Source organism: Muscardinus avellanarius (assembly GCF_963383645.1).
Source record: "Muscardinus avellanarius genome assembly, chromosome: 1".
NCBI classification, from domain to species: domain Eukaryota; kingdom Metazoa; phylum Chordata; class Mammalia; order Rodentia; family Gliridae; genus Muscardinus; species Muscardinus avellanarius.
The window spans coordinates 102,848,125-102,869,850 of record NC_137786.1 but is presented as its reverse complement, the minus strand read 5'-3'; the positions used below and the strand labels follow the sequence as shown (position 1 = coordinate 102,869,850).

At 39.7% G+C, this 21,726-nt stretch overlaps 2 protein-coding genes across 7 annotated transcripts in view; both read right to left on the bottom strand.

The window, feature by feature from the left end:
- The window catches only part of LOC308274983 (protocadherin gamma-C4), a gene marked incomplete at both ends in the record, with an annotated part of 798,148 nt that overhangs the window by 560,238 nt on the left and 216,184 nt on the right, over positions 1-21,726 (bottom strand). The gene's annotated exons all lie outside the window — the stretch shown is intronic.
- Positions 13,847-21,726, bottom strand: part of LOC308274951 (protocadherin alpha-C2) — a gene marked incomplete at both ends in the record, with an annotated part of 130,355 nt that continues 122,475 nt past the window's right edge. For all 5 annotated transcript variants that reach the window (XM_080712939.1, XM_080712940.1, XM_080712941.1 and 2 more), the window contains one exon: positions 13,847-14,157. In XM_080712939.1, coding sequence (XP_080569065.1) covers positions 13,847-14,157 — 311 coding nt within the window. The remainder of the gene's footprint in view (positions 14,158-21,726) is intronic.

Here is a 21,726-nt window from a genome sequence, read left to right as displayed (position 1 = left end):
TTTTTTGTTGTAAGTTAGTGATTAGGTTGAAGGTCAGAGATTGAGGGGAAATCTGCATTTGTAATTATTGACTGGAATGCTGCCACTGCATCTAATTTCTAACTAGGTTTTATTACCATTTGAACAAAGCCAAGGACGTTTAGAGGCTTGGACAAATTGCCAGAAACTTTATTTTCCACGGACTCAGTTTCTCTCACAGTCCTGATCTTACACCACTGGAGCAATTTGTGTGGAGAGTTAAAGAATCATTATCAAAAGAATAATAGTTATGAAAGAATATCTAAAAATGGGAAGAACTTTGGCCAGAGACCACACCTTCTCTCGGGGCGTATTTCTCGCATTGAGATCTTGCCTATGGCTGCATGAGTGGTTTTCATGCAGATGCCAAGAGATCTGGTGTCTGCACCTTTTGTTTTCTATTTTCTCTCTAGCTTCCACATATAAGAGAAAACATTTGGCCCTTGACTTTCTGAGACTGGCTGGTGTCACTTAGCATAATAGTCTCTAGTTCTTCAACATAAAAGTAACTTTGAAAGTATCCAGCTTTCAAAATATAAAGGTGAAAGTGTCAACATACTTCTAAGCCATGAAAATATACTCAGCCAGGCATGGTGGCACATGCTTGTAATCCTAGCATTTGGAAGGCTGAGACTGGAGGATCACGGTTTGCAGACAGCCTCGGCTACTTAGTGAGGCCCTCCTCAACTTAGTGAGACCCTGTTTTGTTGGGAGCCATTAAGGCCTTCCCCTAGATTGGTGTCTCTGACTCAGCTGATTGTCCTTCACCCAGAGTCAGCAAGGTTTGGGGTTATGGAAAGTTCAAAGAGGTCTGAGAGAAGATCAGGTGGTGATGACACGAGGGTACTGATAGGCCTATCTGTAATGTGTGTTTTGTATTGGTCTTTATTGTATTCTGGTGGTGGTAGCACTAGAATGTTGATTGACCTGTAGCTGTGTATAAATACCTCTGGAAAAACAAACCTGGGGTTGTTGTCGGCACAATAAAGATGAGATTGACCCAGAAGTTGCGTTGGCCAGGAGTGTCAGCGCAGTAGAGAATACTGACCCAGGCATAGTCATTGACCAGTAGGAAATATTGACCCACGAACAGGGGTCGACCAGTAGAGATAGTAGGCTGGCGGCTCCCCCACGTTAGGGTTAAAAACTCTTCCTCCTCATGCCTCACTTCGGAACCCATACTCTTGCCGGCTGGCTCCGGCACTGTTTCAAAATAAAGAATAAAAAATATGGCTTGGAGGTACAGTGCCCCTGGGTTCCATCCCTAGTACCATACACACAAAAAAAGAAAATATACTCAGAAAAGAGTATATGCAAATGTCCTATATAAAATGCATTGGATTGAAAAAGCTAAAAATTTAACCTAATTATTAGGTAGACTCAGTATAAATTGATTTTTATATTGTTCATTTTCTTAGTTGTTATTGGAAATTTCAACCATGAACTCACTCTCACTGAAGACAAGAAGATGAAAAAAGAATTTAATAAGTATCATATGGGAAGAAGGAAGGATAAGAGGACAGGAAAGATAAAGAAGAGAGAGAAAACAGTATGGAGGGGTAGAAAAGAATCAACAGGGAAGACAATGAGAAAGTGGGGAAGGAAAGAGAAGGAAGAGAAAAGCAGAAATCATTCCCCACTCACTCAAAGTGGACTCAGATGCAATGTTGTCAACTTTTTTTTAAAGGCTCACATTAATTGCTTTCTCTGTGCCTGATGCTGTTCTAAGCTCTTAACAATATTAATTCTTTTAACTTAGCTATTTACCTGATATGTAGTTAGACATTAGTGTCAAGTTTACTTTATTAGTATTGCTAACATACATTACCAACTTTTTCAATAAATGTAATACTTACAGGGGGCAGGTTCTAGGTCTGCTACTTGGGAGTTAGTTATACTTGTATTCATGTACCCAGAGAACCGGGAACAATGACTTTAGAGCTCCTTTTAGGGAAAATGGTAGACAAAACCTTGGGTTTTCTGGCTTGGTCGTTATGAAGACCAAAAGAGTGCTAGAACCAAAGCAGTTGCCCTCCTCTCCTGTGCTTGATGGCTTCCAAGATCTTCATCCAGCAAACTCCCCTGGGACACAGTCCTAATGCACTATTTTCCTTTTACTGAAATGTCAAGTCTGCATTTATTACAGCAATTACCCATTGCACAAATATATAGACTGAATATTGATTCTGAGATCACACATTGCAATCTATCTAATATATCCACTGGGCCAAATAACACCATCAATTTTTCACACTGTTTCAAAGCCAACTTTGCTGTTCATATACTTAAAGATGTCTTGTATTCTGATAAATAGTTGACACCATAAGTTAGACCAGTAAAATAACATTTTTATGATGGATGAGAATGGGAAAAATATGCACCTTTATAGCAATTAAAGGAATGTAAATTAAATGACAATATTTTGCTTATCATGTTTTCAAAAATGAAAAAGACTGATAATATGCAACATTTGGAAAGATGTAGAAAGTCTCATAACCTGTTGATAGGAATATACTGAATTTCTAGAGGCCAAGTTTGAACTATGAATAAAAATTTTAATGTGTACATTGTACTACTATACTTTTATTGCATGTTTGGAACTCATCCTGAGGGAATAAACTAATAGGCAAAAATGTTTATTGTAACACTGTTTATGGTGGTAAAATTTTAAAAGAACTTTGAAGCTGGGCATGGTGGCACACACTTGTAATCCCAGCATTTGGGAGGCTGAGACAAGAGGATTGCAGTTTGAGGACACCCTCAGCTACTTAGTGAGGCCCTTTGAAACTCAGTGAGACCCTGTTTCAAAATAAGAAATAAAAACTAGGGCTGGGGGTGTAGCTTAGAGGTGTGCCTCTGGATTCCATCCCCAGTACTGCAAAAAAAATAAAAATAAAAAGACCTTTGATAGCTTTAACAGGAGCCTGATTAAATAAATTATAGTATGTATCATGTAATGCTTTGCAGATAATTTTATATGTATGTGGGGGGAAATCAAGTCACAGATAAACTAGAATTATCCTTTAAAATACTATTTATTGAAAAATGTATCTTCTTCCTTTTGATGCTTCCTTCTACACAAAGGCTTTTCTATGCCTTGTTTATTCACTGCTTCATGAGATTGGAGTGATTTAATAAACAGTTAATATCTGGCTCAGCTCTGCCTATTTTCCTGCTTGGAATGGAGCTTCCTGCTGGTAACACTAGTATTTTTTCTTTTCTTCCATGTTACCTTTCTCGCCTGATACAGTGATGGGTAAACCGACTAATTCTGGAGTTCATTTTGCAGTAGCATTTGGCACTTACACTAATCTGTGTCCTCTAACTCCTCTTTATCGTTAATAGAAGGAATTTTTTGCCTTTTTATGCCACTATCACATCTTATTTATCAATCAATTCAGCACCCTGGACAGTGGAGAAGGCTGCTATTTATTGAATCTTTTCAACCACCTACTTATACTTGCATTGAAAAAGGAATGGAAGAAGTTTCCAAACTCTTAATGGTGACTCGCTGTAGATATTTCACTTGCTAATTTCTAAATTCTAAACTTCTGATTATTTTTGAAAACTAAAAACTTGTGTTACTATGGAATCAGTAAAGAGAAATCAACATTACCATTTTATCATAAATAAAAATAAATAAAATATAGCCGGGCGTGATGGAGCACTTGTAATCCCAGCATTCAGGAGGCTGAGACTAGAGGATCGCGGTTCACAGACAGCTTCAGTTACTTAACGAGGCTGAGACCATTTTAAAAAAATAAAAAGACTAAAATATAGGGCTGAGGGTGTAGTTCGGAGGTACAATGCCCCTGGGTTCCATTCTCAGTACAGCAAAAAAGTAAATAAAAATAAAATAAAATAAAGAAATAAAATATAAGGCTGGGAATGGTGGTGCATACATACTTGAAATCCCAGCATCCAGGAGGCAGAGACCAGAGGATCGCAGTTCGCAGATAGCCTCAGCAATTTAGCAAGGCCCTTTGCAACTCAATGAGACTCTATTAAAAAAAAAAAAAAAAGACTAGCCAGGCGTGGTGGCACACGCTTGTAATCCCCGTGCTTGGGAGGCGGAGACAGGAGGCGGAGACAGGAGGATCGCGCAGGTTCGAAGCCAACCACGCGCGCTGGCTTAGGATACCCTGTTTCTAAATAAAAATATAAAAGTAGGTCTGGGAGTGTAGCCCAGAGGTAGAAGGGCTTCCAGGAACCCCAGTACCACCAAAAAAAAAAAAAAAATTGGGCTGTGGGTGTAGCTTGGAGGTTGAAGTCCCTGGAGTCCATCCCTAGTACCACACACAAAAAAAGAAATAAAATATGTAACAAAAATACTGCTCTTGATATAAAATTATAATGATCTCTCTAAATTATGCTATTTATGGCCCTCAAAGAAATAATAAAATGGGCATTATCATTTCTCTCTGATGGCCTCTGATCTTGATAATAGTAGAATGGCTTTGCTTTGTCACTGACAAAATCATTCTCTTTCTTCTGAGCCGCAATTTTATCATTGTTAAATAAGTTTCTCTTAGGCTCTAACTTTCTAAGATTCTATATACTGGTAAGTTTGGTATACACCTGGGGAATAACAGTATCATCAGTTGTTATGATTAGATATAGAATGTCCTGAAGAGCTCATGTATTAATGATCAAAGTTGATTTAATTAAGTCATAAGGGTTTCAGTGGATTTACTGGTGGTAATCCATTAAGAGGTGAGGCATGGCTAGAGGAGGTGGGTCCCTAGGGCTGTGTCCTTAGGGACTGTGTTTGTGCCTTTGAATCTCCTGGTTGACTCTCTTCCTTCCATCTTCCATGATGCTAGAGCAGAGTCCTTGTTCTCCCCGTCTTCGCTTTCCGCCATCATGCTGTGAGCTCTGCAGATCTTGCCTGACATTGAATGAACCTCTGAAATTTCCAACACTGTGAGAAAATAAATATTCCTTCCTCTAAGTTGTGGTGGTCAGTGGTTTTAGGTTACAACTGTGAGAATGCTGACCAAGATAGCAATATACTAAAGTTGTCTGTTAAGTATCTGATCTCCTCTTTTCTGAAATTCTTTTTACCCACCTATAGCTATCTAGCCCGATAGCTGATGGGACATAGGTGGTTACCTTACCGAAGGTTGTTCAATCATTTTTTTCCTCCATAAAAATTTAGAATTGTGAATTAGAAACAAAAGGTAGGATTTTCTGGATCACTAGAATCAAAGGAGAATTTAGAAGCCATAGGAGAGAAGGAGGCAGAGCTGGTCTATAAATATTGGGAAAAATAAAACAGGCAGATAATTAAAGAAGATATATCTTAAAAATAATTCTAGATTTTGAATTACTGGTTTTGGTACCTTATGGAAGTCTGGCCTCACTCTCATTCTTAGTTTCAATGAGGCAACCTCGTATCTGTAAAATAAATCATCTTTAAACCTAAGCTGAATGAACCCTGTTACTTCAACCAGAGAATATATTCTACAATGTATATCTCTGCTAGTAAGAATGATCTTGTCCCAGAATCCCTTAGTCCTATCACTCCAAATCTAGGCAAAGAAAGTACTTGAATGATTCTATGATTCTAATTTCGCCTGATGGAGGCTCAGCCTGTGTAAGATCTCCCCATGCTGTTATCATCCCTAGCTGAGATCTAGCACTGCGTTCCTATCCCAGCTTACAACTTCCAAACATTTTCACAGCCGCCAATGTGCTAGGACTGGCTTACCAGAGATCTGAGTTGGGCTCTTGCTGTATCACTGTAAAGACTGTGAAAGGAAGAACAGAGCTTCTGGACTCCAGGGTCACTGGAAAATTGGCCTTAGGCCTGAGGAGGACAAAGAGGAAAGTGCTTTGGAAAGCTACCTCAGCTGAGGAGAATGTGCTTCGTCCAGATAGTGAATGCTGTTAGTCCTAGAGAATGGACCAAACCTAAGGAACTGGAATGAAGTTTTTCTTTAAAGATTGGTTTGAGAGATTAAAATAGTGTCAATGACTTAGGGAGAAAGATCTTCTAAGTCTTATGAGCCAAATAGTTTTTTAATTGAGTTTTTAATGCATGATTACTGCTTTGATCCTTGTCGATTTCAGATTCATTATTTTATTAGCAACTTATTTTTCTTAAAATTAAATCAGGTCAGGCATGATGATGTATGCTTGTGATCCCAGCATTTGTGAGGCTGAGGCAGGAGGATCACAGTTCACAGCCAACCTCAGCTACTTAGTGAGGCCTTTTGCAACTCAGTGAGACCCTGTTTCAAAATAAAGAATAAAAATAGGGCTTGGAGTGTAGCTTGGAGGTAGAATGCTTCTGGGTTCTATCCCCAGTACTGCAAAAAGAAAAAAGAAAAAGAAATTAAATCAGTTCTATAGGTAGAAAGTTTATATCTACTTTTCAGCTAAAATGAAACAACCTGAAAGGAAATTATACTGCTTTCTAGCCAATGTTCAACTAGATGATATTAAAATATCATTGAATCTAAGCAGGTGTGTGAGTTGTATTTGAGGCTCCTTCTTTTATACTTGTATTTTAGTCTGTAACTCAATGGAGAAGTCTTTGAATTAATTGGAGCTCCCATGAAATGATTTGATAAAAAATGAAGACAAATCTTTTAAACAAACTCCTGTCTTTCTTGTGAATATGTCTGTTTTCATCATCTATAAATAGAATCATAATTTTACTGCTGATTACCAAAATGAGTCTCCATTAGATAGAGGGAAATGGTTATTAAGTCACAATAAGGTTCTTAATGACTTTCCAAACTTCCTTTTTGGAATATGCCTAAGCCAGGGTTTATCAAGCTCAAGTACTGAATTTCATTGAAAACAACTGCAACAAGTGCTACTTTTCATTTCTAATAACAAAAATGTGAGTATAACCCAAATGCCATTAATAAAGTAAAAGCTGAATGCATACCACTATATGGAATTTGGACAGGAAGTTTAAAGAAATTTTTTAATTATTTTATTTTTTATTTTTGGTATTGGGGGCAGAACCCAGAGGCTTTCTACATCCGAGCTATACTCCCAGATCTATTTTTATATTTTATTTGGAAACAGGGTCTCACTAAATTGCTGAGAGCCTCACTAAGTAGCTGAGGCTGGCTTCGAACCTGAGCGATACTCCTTTCTCAGCCTCCCAAGTGCGGGGATTACAAACGTGTGCCACCACGCCTGGCTTAAATAATTTTTTAGCTGGGCATGGTGGCGCATGCTTGTAATCTTGGGAGGTGGAGACAGGAGGATTGCGCTGGTTCGGAGACAGCCTCGCTGGCTTAAGAGACCCTGTTTCCAAATAAAAATAATATAAAATAGGTCTGGGAGCGTGGCCCGGAGGCAGAAGGCCTTCTAGGAACCCCAGTACCAACAAAAATAAATAAATAAATAAGCAAATAAATAAATAAATAAATAATTTTTAGAGTTAACCTTAAGTCCTTACTATTGTAGGTTTAAAAACCTACAGGTTAACAATCATAAAATCATTTTGTTTTTTATCATTTAAAGAAAGCAAACTTTGTTTATGTAATATATAAATATGTGCATAAAGAAAAATGTAGAAAAACACCTGAAACTGTTAACATTGCACACTTGTGTGAAAGATAATGAAGCTAGTGAGAAGGTTAATATTTTAAAAATATGGCTCTGGATTCTGTGTGTGTGTGTGTGTGTGTGTGTGTGTGTGTGTATGTTTGTGTGTGTTTGTATGTGTCATTAGGGATTAAACCCAAGACATCTACCTCCAAGTTACACCTCCAGCTCTATTTTTTTAAATTTTGAAATAAGGTCTTGCTAAGTTGCTGAAAGCCTTACTGAATTTCTGAGACTGTCCTCAAATCTGCAATCCTCTTGTCTCAGCCTCCCAAGTACTGGTATCCTAAGTGTGTGCCACTACACTTAGCTTGGATCTCTTTCTCTCTCTCTCTCTCTCTCTCTCTCTCTCTCTCTCTCTCTCTCTCTCTCTTTCTTTTTCTTTCTTCTTCCTTCTTTCTTCTCCTTCTTTTTCTTTTTGTACTGGCGATTGAACCTACCTCTGAGCTACACCCCCAGCCCCATTTTTATTTTATTTTGAAACAGGGGTTCACTAGGTTGATGAGAGTCTCACTACTTGCTGAGTCTTCAAACCTGCAATCCTCCCTTCTCGGTCACCCAAGTACTGGGGTTACAGGTGTGTACCACCACACCAGGCTTCAATTCCTTGATTTATTTAAAAGAATGTGCATTACTTTTATAATAAAAATTCAATACCACATAAAATTAAATAAAGTAAGGTTAACAAAAGCAAAACCTAAAATGTGAATCGTTTAATCAATCCTCTTATATACTTATGCATCAGCTGTCAATTTTTTCAGCCTCTCAGATCAGCTGCAGGCAGAGTAGCTGCCTGGATTCCTCATGCTTTGTGTATTGGTGATCCCCAACTGACATGATAATTGTGTAACCTGAAACTTGATGGGCTTTTTATTATTTTTACTTTTGGCTTTATGTTTTTACTATCTCATTCTTCATTTTACCTCTTTTATTTTTGCTTCCTGATTTCTTTATAAGACTGAACTTCATGTTATGAAAGTAAATCTACTAGTACCCTCTTAGAAGGGTTTAAGTTCAAAGACAAGCTCATAGTTTTTTGTTTTTTTTTTTTAGGGCAAAAGACTTAAGATTCCATGTTTCAGCAGGCATTACTTAACTGGTTAAATCAGGTTGTTACGCAGCATTTTGACACAATTTCAATGAGAAGATAGCACCATACTCACTTACTAAAGCCCCTTCTTAATTATCATAGAGGTCTAAATGTGCATGCACACACGTGTGTGCATAAAGTCAGGGGGTCACAAGTTATAGCCAAGCTAGTTTTGGGAGGGAGAATGAGTTTGGCTTTTTCTGATCACATTATTCTGAGAGAAAACACATGAAAATATGATAAAATAGGGCCAAGGAGTGGCCAGCTCGACATTTCCTAGGGAAGCTCCTGGGGCTTTCAAGTCTTAAAAATATCTTTAGTTTTGTTGTTGTTGTTGTTTGCTTGCCTTTTTTTTTTTTTAGTACATTTTGATGTTTCAGTGGTTTTATTTTTATTTATTTGTGGTACTGAGGATATAACCCGGGGGGCATTCTACCTATGAGCTATACCCCTAGACCTATTTTTTTATTGTTCATATTTGAAACAGTGTCTCACTGAGTTGCAAAGGGCCTCCCTAAGTAGCTGAGGCTGGCTTCAAACTTGTGCGATCCTCCTGTCTCAGCCTCCCAAGCGCAGGGATTATAAGCGTGCACCAGTGCGCCACCACAGCTGGCTGATGTTTCAGTGGTTTTAAAATCTAGATTTAGCCGGGCGTGGTGGTGCACGCTTGTAATCCCCGCGCTTGGGAGGCGGAGACAGGAGGATCGCGCTGGTTCGAAGCCAGCCACGCTGGCTTAAGAGACCCTGTTTCCAAATAAAAAAGTTAAAAAATAGGTCTGGGAGTGTAGCCCATGGGAGTGTATCCCAGAAGTAGAAAGGCTTCCAGGAATCCGAGTACCACCAAAATAAATAAATTAATTAAATTAAATTAAATTAAAAAATCTAGATTTAACATTAGAATTGAATCAGTGTTTGGTCAGTTACGTTTGTACTCTGGCATTGGGTTCTGATTTTTTAAAAATCCACTACCATGAGATCCTGGGACTTGGAATCTTACCTGGGCCATAAAGGTCAACAGCTAAGGCTCTAGGCACTCATTAGGGAATCTCATCCTTTAAAATGAGAGATCAAGTTGTAATTCTAAAGAGCAAATCGGGTACTCTGTGTATGTGGGAGGCTGAGACAAGAGGATTGCAGATTTGAGGACAGCCTCAGAAATTCTGTAAGGTTTTCAGTTTCCTGGCTCTTAATAAAGGTGCAACATCACTTTTCTCTCTTATCTATGAGATTATAGGCAAATTGTAGATGTTTTGGTGTGTCTGTTTTGCCCATCAGCCAAAGTACATTGTTGGGGTGTCCTTTTTCTCCCTCAAGTGTATTTGCACGAACACAGTATTTATCCACTTGAACATGTAGGACTTCAAGCGCTTTGGTGCCTATCTGTAACAGACTAGACACTTTACTACTTGGAGAACTGGTTATTATTCATGATGGGAATAGGTAAGGAGTAATGAAAGCGACTTCTCCTATTCCTCCAGGGGCAAAAGTAAAGTAGAACAGTAAATAAAATATGTTTAATGCCAAATCTACTTTAATTTATTTTACCATCTCTTATTTAGGTTTTAATCAATAGGAAAAGTGCCCAGAGTCTAATAGCCATATTTATGAAAAGGGGATAAAGAAATGTAAGAAAAGGGTTATTGATCATAACTATTTATTGAGCATTATGACGTGCCAGACATTGTGATAAAAACTTTTTGAGATTGTCTTGTTAAAACTTGCCCACAAACCTATAATGTCTATTTTATAATTATCACCATTTTAGAAACGAGAAAATTATCAAAGATTCCCCAACTAGTTAGAGACAGAGACATACCAGCTTATTCTTGGTAGCGTCCCTATGTATCCTAGTTAGCTGACAGTTCCAGTTTACTTATCTTCTTTCCATTTCAAATGTGGACTAAACAAATTATATGGTCACTCTCTCAAGGCTTCTCAATCTTGGCACTACTGACATTTGGGGCTGGGAAATTGCTTGTGGAGAACTGTCCTGTGCATGTAGGGTGCCTGGCAGCATCTCTGATCTCTACTTACTAGGTGCCAGTAGAATCTCCGCACACACACACACACACACACACACACACACACACACACACACACACCAAATAATGGAAACAAAAAAGGTCTCCAAACATTGGAAAATGTCCCCTTGGAGGGAAATTGCTCCAGGTTAAGAATCACAGCGCCCAAACTCTGTGCTTGTGAAAATTCAACTACAGAAGGATGATTTGTTTGTTATAGAACACTGACTATGAATTCAAACTATTGAGGTGAGGGTCTAGCATATACTCTGTACTGAATAAAAGTTATTTCTTGGTGCATACTTTGGCTTCTCAGTTGCAGTGAGGTGCAAGGGCTACATGAGTACTGAACAAGATGACCAGAGAGGCTCTAATGGTAAAAGTTGGTTTGCTTCAATCCTCCCCCCAACCCCAGCAGTGGGGATTGAACCCAGAGCTTTGTATATGCTAGTCAAGTAACCTAGAACTTAGCCTTAGTTTGTTGCAGTTTTTATTATGGAAGACTGAAAGAGTATACTGGAAAGTGACCAGCAGCCTCCTGGCTGCCCATTCTAATAATATTGTGGAGTTTGATTCTTGATTCCATTGGTTGCTTTACTTTAGTGATGAACATAAAAGCCAGGGTGATATCCAGAGGATGATACAGTAAATGTCTTACTAGAGCAATATTCTTCAGATAATAATAGCTACTGATAATCAGTGTTCTATTTTCTCCTACCCTTATACTTAGAAATGACCACCATTTCTTTCATACCACCATTTTCCATTTATTAGCAATGACAGAGGAAATACCAATAGCACCAATTAAAAATGAATCCACATGATGCATTTTATCCTTACAGCTGTAATAACTAGCAACTAACATGGATTGGAAAGCACTTTGCAAATTTAAAAAGTGCTGTACAGACACATTATAATTATCATCATCAATAAATTAGCCCGATTCTCCTAGTTCAAAAGGCACGTAAGGTCAGTTACATGGGCTTCAGTGGGGCAAAATGATCAAGACCTACAATGTAGCAATGGTTCACATGTGTTGGCAACACGTTTTACCCCATGCAATCCTGCAGAGCTGAAGTTACACACCCTTCAAAATATGGGAGAATGAAGCTAGAAGTAGACATGACAGTTTTTGAGATTTAATGTCTTTTTCTATAACAGACTCCTACCTCTTTTATATTAACTTTTAAATAGATAATATAATTAAACTTGTAAGTTGTACATAACAAAATTAAAAGGTATCATTTAAGATGACAGTGAATTTTATTATATACTATGAGCTGATATTCCAGACACTATTAGAATTTGAAAGCATTCTGCAACTTTGAAGAGGTCAGGTTGGTAGCACTTGTGCTTGCACACCCTCAGGGAATATCTTCGGTATTTGTTCCAGAATTGTTACTAGAAAAAAACAGCTTTATTCATTCCCTTGCCAGCAGGAGTCTTGGCAAGAGATAGCTCTTGGCTGACCATAAATAAAATTCCTTGAATCACCAGTATCTTGATTTAAAAAAGAAATTTTACTGTGTCTTTCATACACAAAAGCTGGTTAACAATGGTTAAAAAAAACTACTCCACTTTTCCACAGGTGTACAAAAGGAAATATAATGGAATTACATTCAACAATAAAGCTTAAAGTTCACTCCAGGTAATAGTTGCATTAACATTCACATACACAAGCACAGAGTAAGTATATTTTAGGAGTCTTATAATAGCATACAGCATACATATGGGAGGTCCATTTCAGGTAACATCATAGGTGTTAGTAAGAGTAGCAATTCAGAGTGTTATAGAAAAGGAAAACTAAACCAAAGAGAAGGTGTCGGCTAGCACACCAAGACAAGTCACAGAATTAGAGGATTGAAAAGTCTGCTCACGGCATGTATGAGAAAACAGTATTTTCTTCAAATTCTGGGTTTTGCTATAGTTGGTTAGAGAAGGTTGTATATTCAAAGTGCACATCATTTTTTCTTAGAAAAGAGAGAGAGAAAGATCCTTTTTATTTAGTAATTAACACATGCAAGAGACAGCCCCAGAGCGACCTGAAAGAGTAAAGCTGTGATTGGCAGGTGGCCGGTATAATACAGATGTTTCAGGCGATTCTCATAAAGCACTTCTGTAGCAGCAATGAGCATTTAAAATGGCTGTAGGCAGAATTTTCTTTTGAGGGGAGTTAGGGGAATTGTATTAATCGTATTTCTCTTTAAAGATTTATAGCTATAGACTTTCTCTTTTTTAAATAAATCTATCAAAAACAAAGCATAAAGTGAGGTGTTGGGTTTCCTTTTTTCTTTTGCTTTTGCATATTGTTGTCTGAAAAGGGATCTGGCCTTTTCATAAACACTGTGAGCAAAAGAATTTTTATTAAAGTGAGCACAAGGACATATACAGGGAACACATCAGATCTGCTTCTGTTGCCCTGGCTGGCCCTCTGTCAGACACTGAACTGTTGGTTTATACAATAAATTCAGGTTTTAGGTTTGGTGACATCATAGCCAACAGACTTTAGGGAGTCCTAAAGCCTTGTCAGTCGGGGTAGTTCTGTCTTCTAGATGTTGGTCACCACCTCTTGAGTCGTAAGAGTTAGAAAGTCTGGTCCCTTTCAGCTTCATGTTTCCTCCAGATTGGTAACTCCCACTCTCTATTTGCCTTGATTTCCCAGCCCTTCTTACGCCAATTAGTCTAATAGGGCCCATCCGAGCCAGTATCTATCAATCAAATACCTGCAGGAGCCACATATGCCCAGTGAACACAAACCCCCCAGCTGCTCAATCTCAAAACCTTTCAGCCTGCCCTGCAAGTGTCATCAAGACAGGATCCCTGGAGCACAGGACAGAGAGTCCAACCTCTCACTGGCGGGGCTGGGAAGCCTCTCCTTTGCGGCGGAGGAGAAAGGAAACTTGGGTCTGCTTTTTAGATTCTGAAAACAAGCCAGAGTGGAGAGAAAGAGTTAACACCAGACTTAGGAAAGTTTTTAAGACAAAACCTGTTAAATTCAATCTATACAGACACAGGGGACATTCTGCAGATTTCTGAGGTCTCTAAGAGGGCTCATGTCAATAGGTGAAAGGAGCAGGGAGTTGCTACATGGGAGAGAGTTGCCATTTTTACAAAAACTGGCTAAGTGGCTTGTTTCCATTTGATGACCTCACTGGTCACTGTTGTCGGTCGTGCTGTTCCCTTTCTCCTTTTTCTCCTGCGTCTTGTTACCCTTCTTCTTCTTCTTCTTCTTCTTGGTCTCCTCCTTTTTGCCGAAGGTTATGAAGTCACTTTTGTCAATTTGGTTGCTAGTAGGCTCCTGCCGGATGGAGATGATTGCAGGAGATCCTGGGATAATGAATTTGTCTGGCAACTCACCGGGACCGGATTGTTTGGGATTGCCTGGTCCGTACTTAAAGGTCCAGCTGTTGCTGTTAACACCGGCACCGACTGGAGGGGACACCTCTCCTGCCTCTGGTTCTGAAAGACAAAACATCACAAATCAATGGAAGAGTCAACACTTGCCCTCGATGCCACACTACTGGTAAAGTACAGGAGAAGCTGCCCAAACAGCCGAGTCCCCAAGAAATTGTGGGTTATTTCTTCAAACCTGAGGGGAAGGCCTCTGTTGGTAAACAAGCAGGAATGCAAATTTTCTTGCCAGGGTATCTGGAAATTTAGCTTTCTAATAACATTTTTTTTATTTATTGTAAAAAGTTTCCTAAATAATATGGATGACTATCTTGCCTGGAAATAAAACAGGAAATATACCCAGTTAAAACAGAGAATGCTACTTTTATTGTGTGTATTAGAGAAAACTTTTGCTACAAATGTACTTTCATGAATACTCTGTCCAAAACAGAGATAAGCTGGTTGAACCAGTTATCTAATCCTAATTCTATTGTAATAATCTTGAGGGGTGGTGAGATAGAACAAAGAAATGGAAGGAAAGTGCAGTACAGAGAGACATCACACAGCATAAGGGGATAAAATCCTGTTGTAAATTGGACCTATTTGTTTGAATAAAGCATTGGGAGACAATCTCACTTTCCAAACCAAATGCCTCCCCTCAGTGTGGTCATAGTCTAGTTAGGACATATACTCAAGTGATTTAATACATGCAAGAGCCATACATATGTATAAAGTATTGTGGGACTTCGGAGGAGAAAATTACTAATTTTACTCTAGAAAGTTAAGGGGGATTCCAGAGGAGAGGATAAATTTGCACTGAGCCTTAGAGAAATTTTTATGCATTCACACTGTACTTACCCTATTACTCAAGCCAGAAACTTCAGAGCTATTCTCCATTTTTCTTTATTCTTCATCCTCCATTTATGAAATATTATTAACACTTGCCATTTCTGTCTCCTAAATATATCTTGACTCTGTCCTCATCTCCCCATCTTCACTCTTTGAGTCTTGAGACATCACTATCTCTTATGTAAACCAATACCATCCCCCTCGCTCAGCCTGCTCCTGCTTTGCCTTTCTCTATCTTCCACACAGTAGCCAAAGTCATTTTTATTCCTTAAAGACTTTTTACTTTTTTTAAAAAAGGGAAGCAAAGCATATATACAGTCAAATCTTTTTAAAATAGAAATCAATTAGATCATTCCCCTGCTTAACATTATTCAGATTTTCTACTGCCTTGAGAAAACCCCCCTCAAACTCCTTAATATGATATATAAATCCCTTTAGTAACCTGTTGTTTTTTATTCTCCAAATCTCCATTTATTCCAGCTATACAGGCCTTCTTTCAGTGTCCCCAAACACCACTTGAAGATCTTATTTTTGCCTCGAGATCTTTACATACAAACTTCCCTTTTGTTTTGAATGATCTTCCTTTTATTCTTAGCATGACTCCTCATTCTTTATGTCTGTGCTTAAATGTAACCCCAGAAAAGCATTCTGTGCCCATTCTAGCTGAGCAGTATCCCATTCACCTAGTAGCATCTATCACTGTAAGGCCTACAGAGGAATGCACCTGCTTATTCACCAATGTATAACCGGTGTCTACCAAAATTCCTGGCCCATGCAGGTTTATAAATATTTGTTGAAGCCAAGTATGGTGGTGCACACTTGTAATTCCAGTATTTGGGAGGCTGAGAGAGGAAAATCACAGGTTCACATCTAACCTCAGCTACTTAGTGAGGCTCTCCACAACTTAGTGAGCCCCTGTTTCAAGATACAGAATAAAATATAGGGCTGGGGGTGTATCTCAAAGGGAGAATGCCCTTGAATTCAATCTCTAGCACTACAAAGTAAATAAACAAATACATATTGTAAATACTGTAAATATTTATTTTGTAAATGTTGTAAGAAGTAGAGACAGTGCCCACCTTTCGATAGACCAAACAACTCATTCTACTGATGGAACTTTTGGAGTCCCTACAGACAATGAGGTAATGCATATAAAGTGCTAAGCCTGATCCTTAGCACAATGTAAGAGCTCCAGAAATGGTATCACATATGGATAACTATAAATGGCACTGCTCTTGAGGCTGGGAGGGCCAGACACGGATATTGCAAATTTATAGCAAGCATAGGGAAAGAGAATAAGAAAGTTTCTTTCTCTCTTAAGCCTTTTTTCTCATGTTAAGATTACACTGCCAGAGCTGACACTATAGCACTTTGGAGATGGGAGGCTAAAATCAATTTTTTTATCTGCCCAAGAAAATTAAATCTGCAACTGAGCTCAGCCAAAATCTGCCTGCTAACCTTTTAAATACAAGCCATCAGCCGGGCGTGGTGGCGCACGCTGGTAATCCCCGCGCTTGGGAGGCTGAGACAGGAGGATCGCGCAGGTTCGAAGCCAGCCTCAGCTAGTTAGTGAGGCTCTCAGCAACTTAGTGAGACCCTGTTTCCAAATAAAATATAAAATATTTCTGGGAGTGTAGCCCAGAGGTAGAAAAGCCCCTGGGTTCCACCTCCAGTACCACTAAAAATAAATAAATAAATAAACAAATAAATAAATAAATAAATACAAGCTGTCTCCAAAGAAACTGAGAACCCCCCCCCAAAAAAAAAAACTTAAAAAAATTTTTAAAGCCTTTGATTTGGTGTCTAGAAGGGCATTTAAGCACCATACCACTTCCTTCAGTTGTCTTCAGAAGACCCCAAGTGGAAATTTTTCCTAGCCCTAGCTAGGATTCTACATGAGGCCTCAGGGCTATCATTTAGAAGTGCAGAGCTCAGGAAATACCTTCATCTTGTGGGAGTTAAAGGCTGTCAAGACCAAGTCTATCAGTGTGGGGAGCCCCTCACGGCTAATCACTTCCTTTACATGGCACTGAGCTTCCCGAGTTGTGGTTTGCTCTGACTCAGCCTAAATTCCAAAAAGCAAAGAGAGACCTATTCAGGTACACCTTCTACATGTTCAGAGTCTACAGAGCAGAAACAGGTGTTTTCTTCAGTCCCTCATGGCCACTGTGTCTATAACCTGTTATGGTTGTTGAATAAGCAAAACATCTCTGACGGCTCAGCAGCATCTTAATTGATTCATTCATATAAAAGGATAGCTTAAAGATCCGATGAACAGCATTTACTGACCCCCCTAATCTGAGTTCCTTCTGGCTAAAAGCACCAAGACCGTTGGCTAATACTGCCTACAAAATGTCATGTCTTTAGGGCAGATTCAAGGACATAGTCCCTTTAGAAGAGAATAAGATGAGAAGGTGCACCATTTCTGCTCCAAACCCCAGCTGGAAGCCAGTCCCAGCACATGTTCAATCAGGGAATATTTCTTTTTTCAATGCTGTCTCCTTTCTTCCCTCCTGGGGTTTTCTATGAATCCCCCCCCCCATACTCCCAGGGACAGAGCTCACCCTAAGACAAAGATAAGACAGATGCAGTCAAGACCCAAGTGAGAGGTCCTAGTAAGAGCCTCCAAAGAGGATTTAAGACAGACATTAACTAGAGGGAGTCTGAATTTTTAGGCAGAGTCCTTCCCAGATACTCAGATTAAACCATTGAAATTTAAAATAATAAATAACAGAATATGATCATAATTATAAATAATGATTCTGCTTAAGACAAGGGTGGTGAGCATGCCTATAATCCCAGTACTTGGGAGGCTGAGTTGGGAGAATCAAAGGTTCAAAACCAGCCTCAGCAATGCAATGAGACTTTCAGTAAACTATTGAGACCTGTTTCAAAAACAAAACAAATAAAGCCGGGCGTGGTGGCGCACGTTTGTAATCCCTGCGCTTGGGAGTCAGAGACAGGAAGATCGCGCAGGTTTGAAGCCAGCCGCGCGCGCTGGCTTAGGAGACCCTGTTTCCAAATATAAAATGTAAAAATAGGTCTGGGAGTGTAGCCCGGAGGTAGAAGGGCTTCCAGGAACCCCAGTACCACCAAAAACAAAACAAAACAAAACAAAACAAAACAAAAAAACAAACAAACAAACAAACAAAAAAACCACCAAAACCAAAACCAAAACAGAAAAGTATAAAGGGCTGGGGTGAGCTTGGAGGTAGATGCCCCTTAGTTCAATCCTAGTACCACAAAAGAAGGAGGAAGAGGAGGTCGAGGAGGAGGAAGAGGAGGAGGAAGAGGAGGAGAAGGATAAGAAGAGGAGAAAGGTTTTGCTTTTATTTACTTTTGGTACTAGCCAATTTCTTCACAATCTATAGGGATGCATATAAAAACATAACAACATACATTTAAAAAACATAGATCTTCATCTTTTATTTTAAAAACTGCTCTCTGGAAGTGCTGGCCACGTCATATAATCCTATAACCCGATTCAGACACTGCCCAGGGGTCTTTTTGGCAAAATTCCCAAGTTTTCTCTTTCATGCTAAGCCAAGCCTGGTTGCCTGAGTTTATGGAGTTGAGCCTCAGAGACTAGGAATGATTGGGAAATCAGATGCCAGGGAAGGTCCTGAAGATGATGATGCAAATCCCAAGGTAGTTAAAAAACCCACCTTAGAACCCCCACCCCCACCCTTTTGGACTTCTCTGGACAATTACTAAGGCAAGGAAGGAGTTTTCTGATTCACTCTCATCCTCTGATTTACATGTATTACCGTCTTCATAAGAACCATATGAAATAGATATAACATCTTTGTGTTTTATAAAGGTGAGCAGACTAAAGACCACTGGTCACATAGTTACTAATTGGTGGGGCCTTCGGTTTAAATCTAGGCAGATTCTAGCTATACAATACATTTTGAGCTGTTCTGTATAACAAGGTACTTTAAAAACTCTAAAATGTAATACAAGTATAGCCATTGTGATCTTTTCTGTTCTGTTACCATCTGGGAGACACAGAGATGCAGGCGAGAGCCTCTAAGCTAGAACCAGTTGAAAAGGAGTGGAGGTGGGGGAGGGGTGCGGATGCAGGAGTGACGAGCCAGCTTTCAGCTCCGCCCCTCGCGCCCCATTCATCCTTTGTTACCATCGCTGGGATTTCAATGCTGAGGTTAATAAAGAGCTTCCAAAAAACCCATCATTTTTATTTAAGCTGGGGACTATCTTGCCAGACAGCACTTTGGAGCCTGCTACCGCCCACTCCACTAAGCCGGTGCAGCCAGCAAAGGCTATTAAATGATTACAGCCGTTTCCGGCCGGGCGAGGCAGCTCCCTGTGCTGCTCTTTCACGCCAAGGCGCTGCTGCTGCCTCCGGCTGCGCTGAGGAGGGGAGAGTCAAAGAACAGAAAGCTCTGCAGATTCTGGGTTGCAAGTGAACAGCCAGACTTTCTGCGCAGGGACACTGTGCCTTGCGGGCTTCCTTGTCGCCTCTGCCACTACAGACTTCCAAGCCGCTCTGATTTCTTTGTTCTTTCTGGCTTGGAGCAACCGTTTCCTCTTTCTCTGTCTCTCTCCCAGAATTTAGCAGATTGTGGAATTATACCTGCTAGACCTGACCAAAGGCAAAAACCATTCGCCATCCACACGCTGACAGACCAGGCTGGAAAATATCTCCAACTCCCTCCCCACCCCCATCCTGCCAACTGTGGGGTTTGCGGACCTACTGGAGGAGCTCCGCCCCCAATCCTTTATGAACTGGGTAAAGCTTATGGGAGTAATTACAGCCCACAAAACACCAAAGGAACCCCAATCCTATCTAGGATGGGGAGGGAGACGTAGTAGCTAAAACCACCTGGACTAGCATTTCCCTTGTTGCTTCGTACTCCTTGAGTAGACAGTGGAAAGAATTTTCCACAGAAACATAGGAATGTAAAAATATACTCCCTGTTCTTTGTAAGACTTGAGGTTCTGTAAGTGGAATACCTAGGTTTAAACCTGGCTACAGCATGTAAATTATGTGATATTCATTCAGTAAATTATTTAGTATTTCTGGGCCTCTTTTCATCTGTAAAGGAAATAAGAATAGAATCCATCTCAGATTTGGTTTACCACTAAATGGAATTATTCTTATAGAGTACATAACATAGTGCCTGGCACAAAGTAAAACTTTTAGTTTTACAGATTCGATGCCAGATATAACAACTTAGGGAGGCCCTCAGCAACTTAGTGAGATTCTATTTTAAAAACAAAAAGGGATAGGGGGGTATAGCACAGGGGTAAAATGCCTGAGGGTTGAGGTTTAATCCCTGTATACACACACACACACACACACACACACACACACACACACACACACACAAATTTTAACTTGATCAAAACCAGAAAAATCACTCAATTTATTTAAGGACTATTAGTTGCTTATCATGAATTAAGCACTTTGAGTGTTTCACATATGTATATTTAATATTTATTTAAATAAATTCAATTTTATCTATTATAAGTAATTGATTTAAATCATTAAAATGTTGCATATTTATTTAAATATGTATTTAAAGGACTGTAGTGTGTGGTGCCGGGGACTGAACTCAGGGTCACTTTATACTGAGTTACACCCCAAGCACCCCCTTCTTTGAAACAGGATCTTGTTAAATTGCCCAGGTTGGTCTCAAACTCCCAATTCTCCTGCCTCAGCCTGCTAGCTGGTATTACAGGTGTGCACGATTATGCCTAATAAGATTTTTCATTTTATAGGGAAGAAACTTGAAGGCTGGGGTTGGGGATATAGCTCAGAGGTCAATTCTATGGCACTTGCCTAACATGCACAGGCCTTGATTTGGATCCCAGAACTGGGGGAAAAAACCTAAAGGCTTAAATGACAGCAGAATGATTTGCCTTGAATCATACAAGGATTTAGAAAATTCTTGTCACACCAACAAACTCCCTGGCTCAATAATCCAACCTTTTTTTTTTTTTTTTTTTCTCTCCCACTTCTCATGAAGCCTTGGAGAAGGGGGAGGTGACAGAGTTGAACTCCATTCACAAGACTAGCATTCTGATCCCTGGAGTAGATGGGGAGGGGTGGTGTGTGTGTGATTGGCTGTCAGCCTTAGCAGTTTGGAAGCTGATCCCATACCACTCCCACAGGCCCATGGAGCTGCTACCCCTGGGTACTGTATGCTCTTTGGGTGGGCCCAGCTGGTCTGGAAGAAGATTCTGTGGCTGTTTAGTACCTCAGGCCACAGCTGGGCTAATTTTCAGTAATCTTGGAGCGGAAGAGATAAATACACTTGGCATATTTTTAAAGCCACAGCTCTTGCTTTGTGCCCAAAATAACTCTGCCATTTCTAGGTTAAGAGTATAAAGACATCATGTGCTGCAAACCCAGATTCAAACACTGGAATGGCTGGTCTCAAACCTTCCTAGCTCTCCACAGACACCTTTAAACAATTCACATTTCTTCCTTCCATGACCTCTAGGACTCAGCAGGCGCTCTCAACCTTATTTTCTGGTTGCTAAGGTCCTCTGGGATTTAGGGAGGGCAATTTCCCTTTATAGCCTCTTCTCAAAATCACCCCTCTTCAGTGACTATATAGGTTTTGGGAAACAGAATGCTTAGAATGTAGGTTCTGGGGTCACACAGACTTGAGCTGGAATCTGTTTCATCATGTATTTGTTGTGTAACCTTGAGAAAGTCACTTGGCCTCTCAGCACCCATTTCTTCATACACAAAGATATTATCCATCTAATGAGATTGTAAGCATTAAAAGGAGACAAAGCTCATAAATTACAGAGAACAAA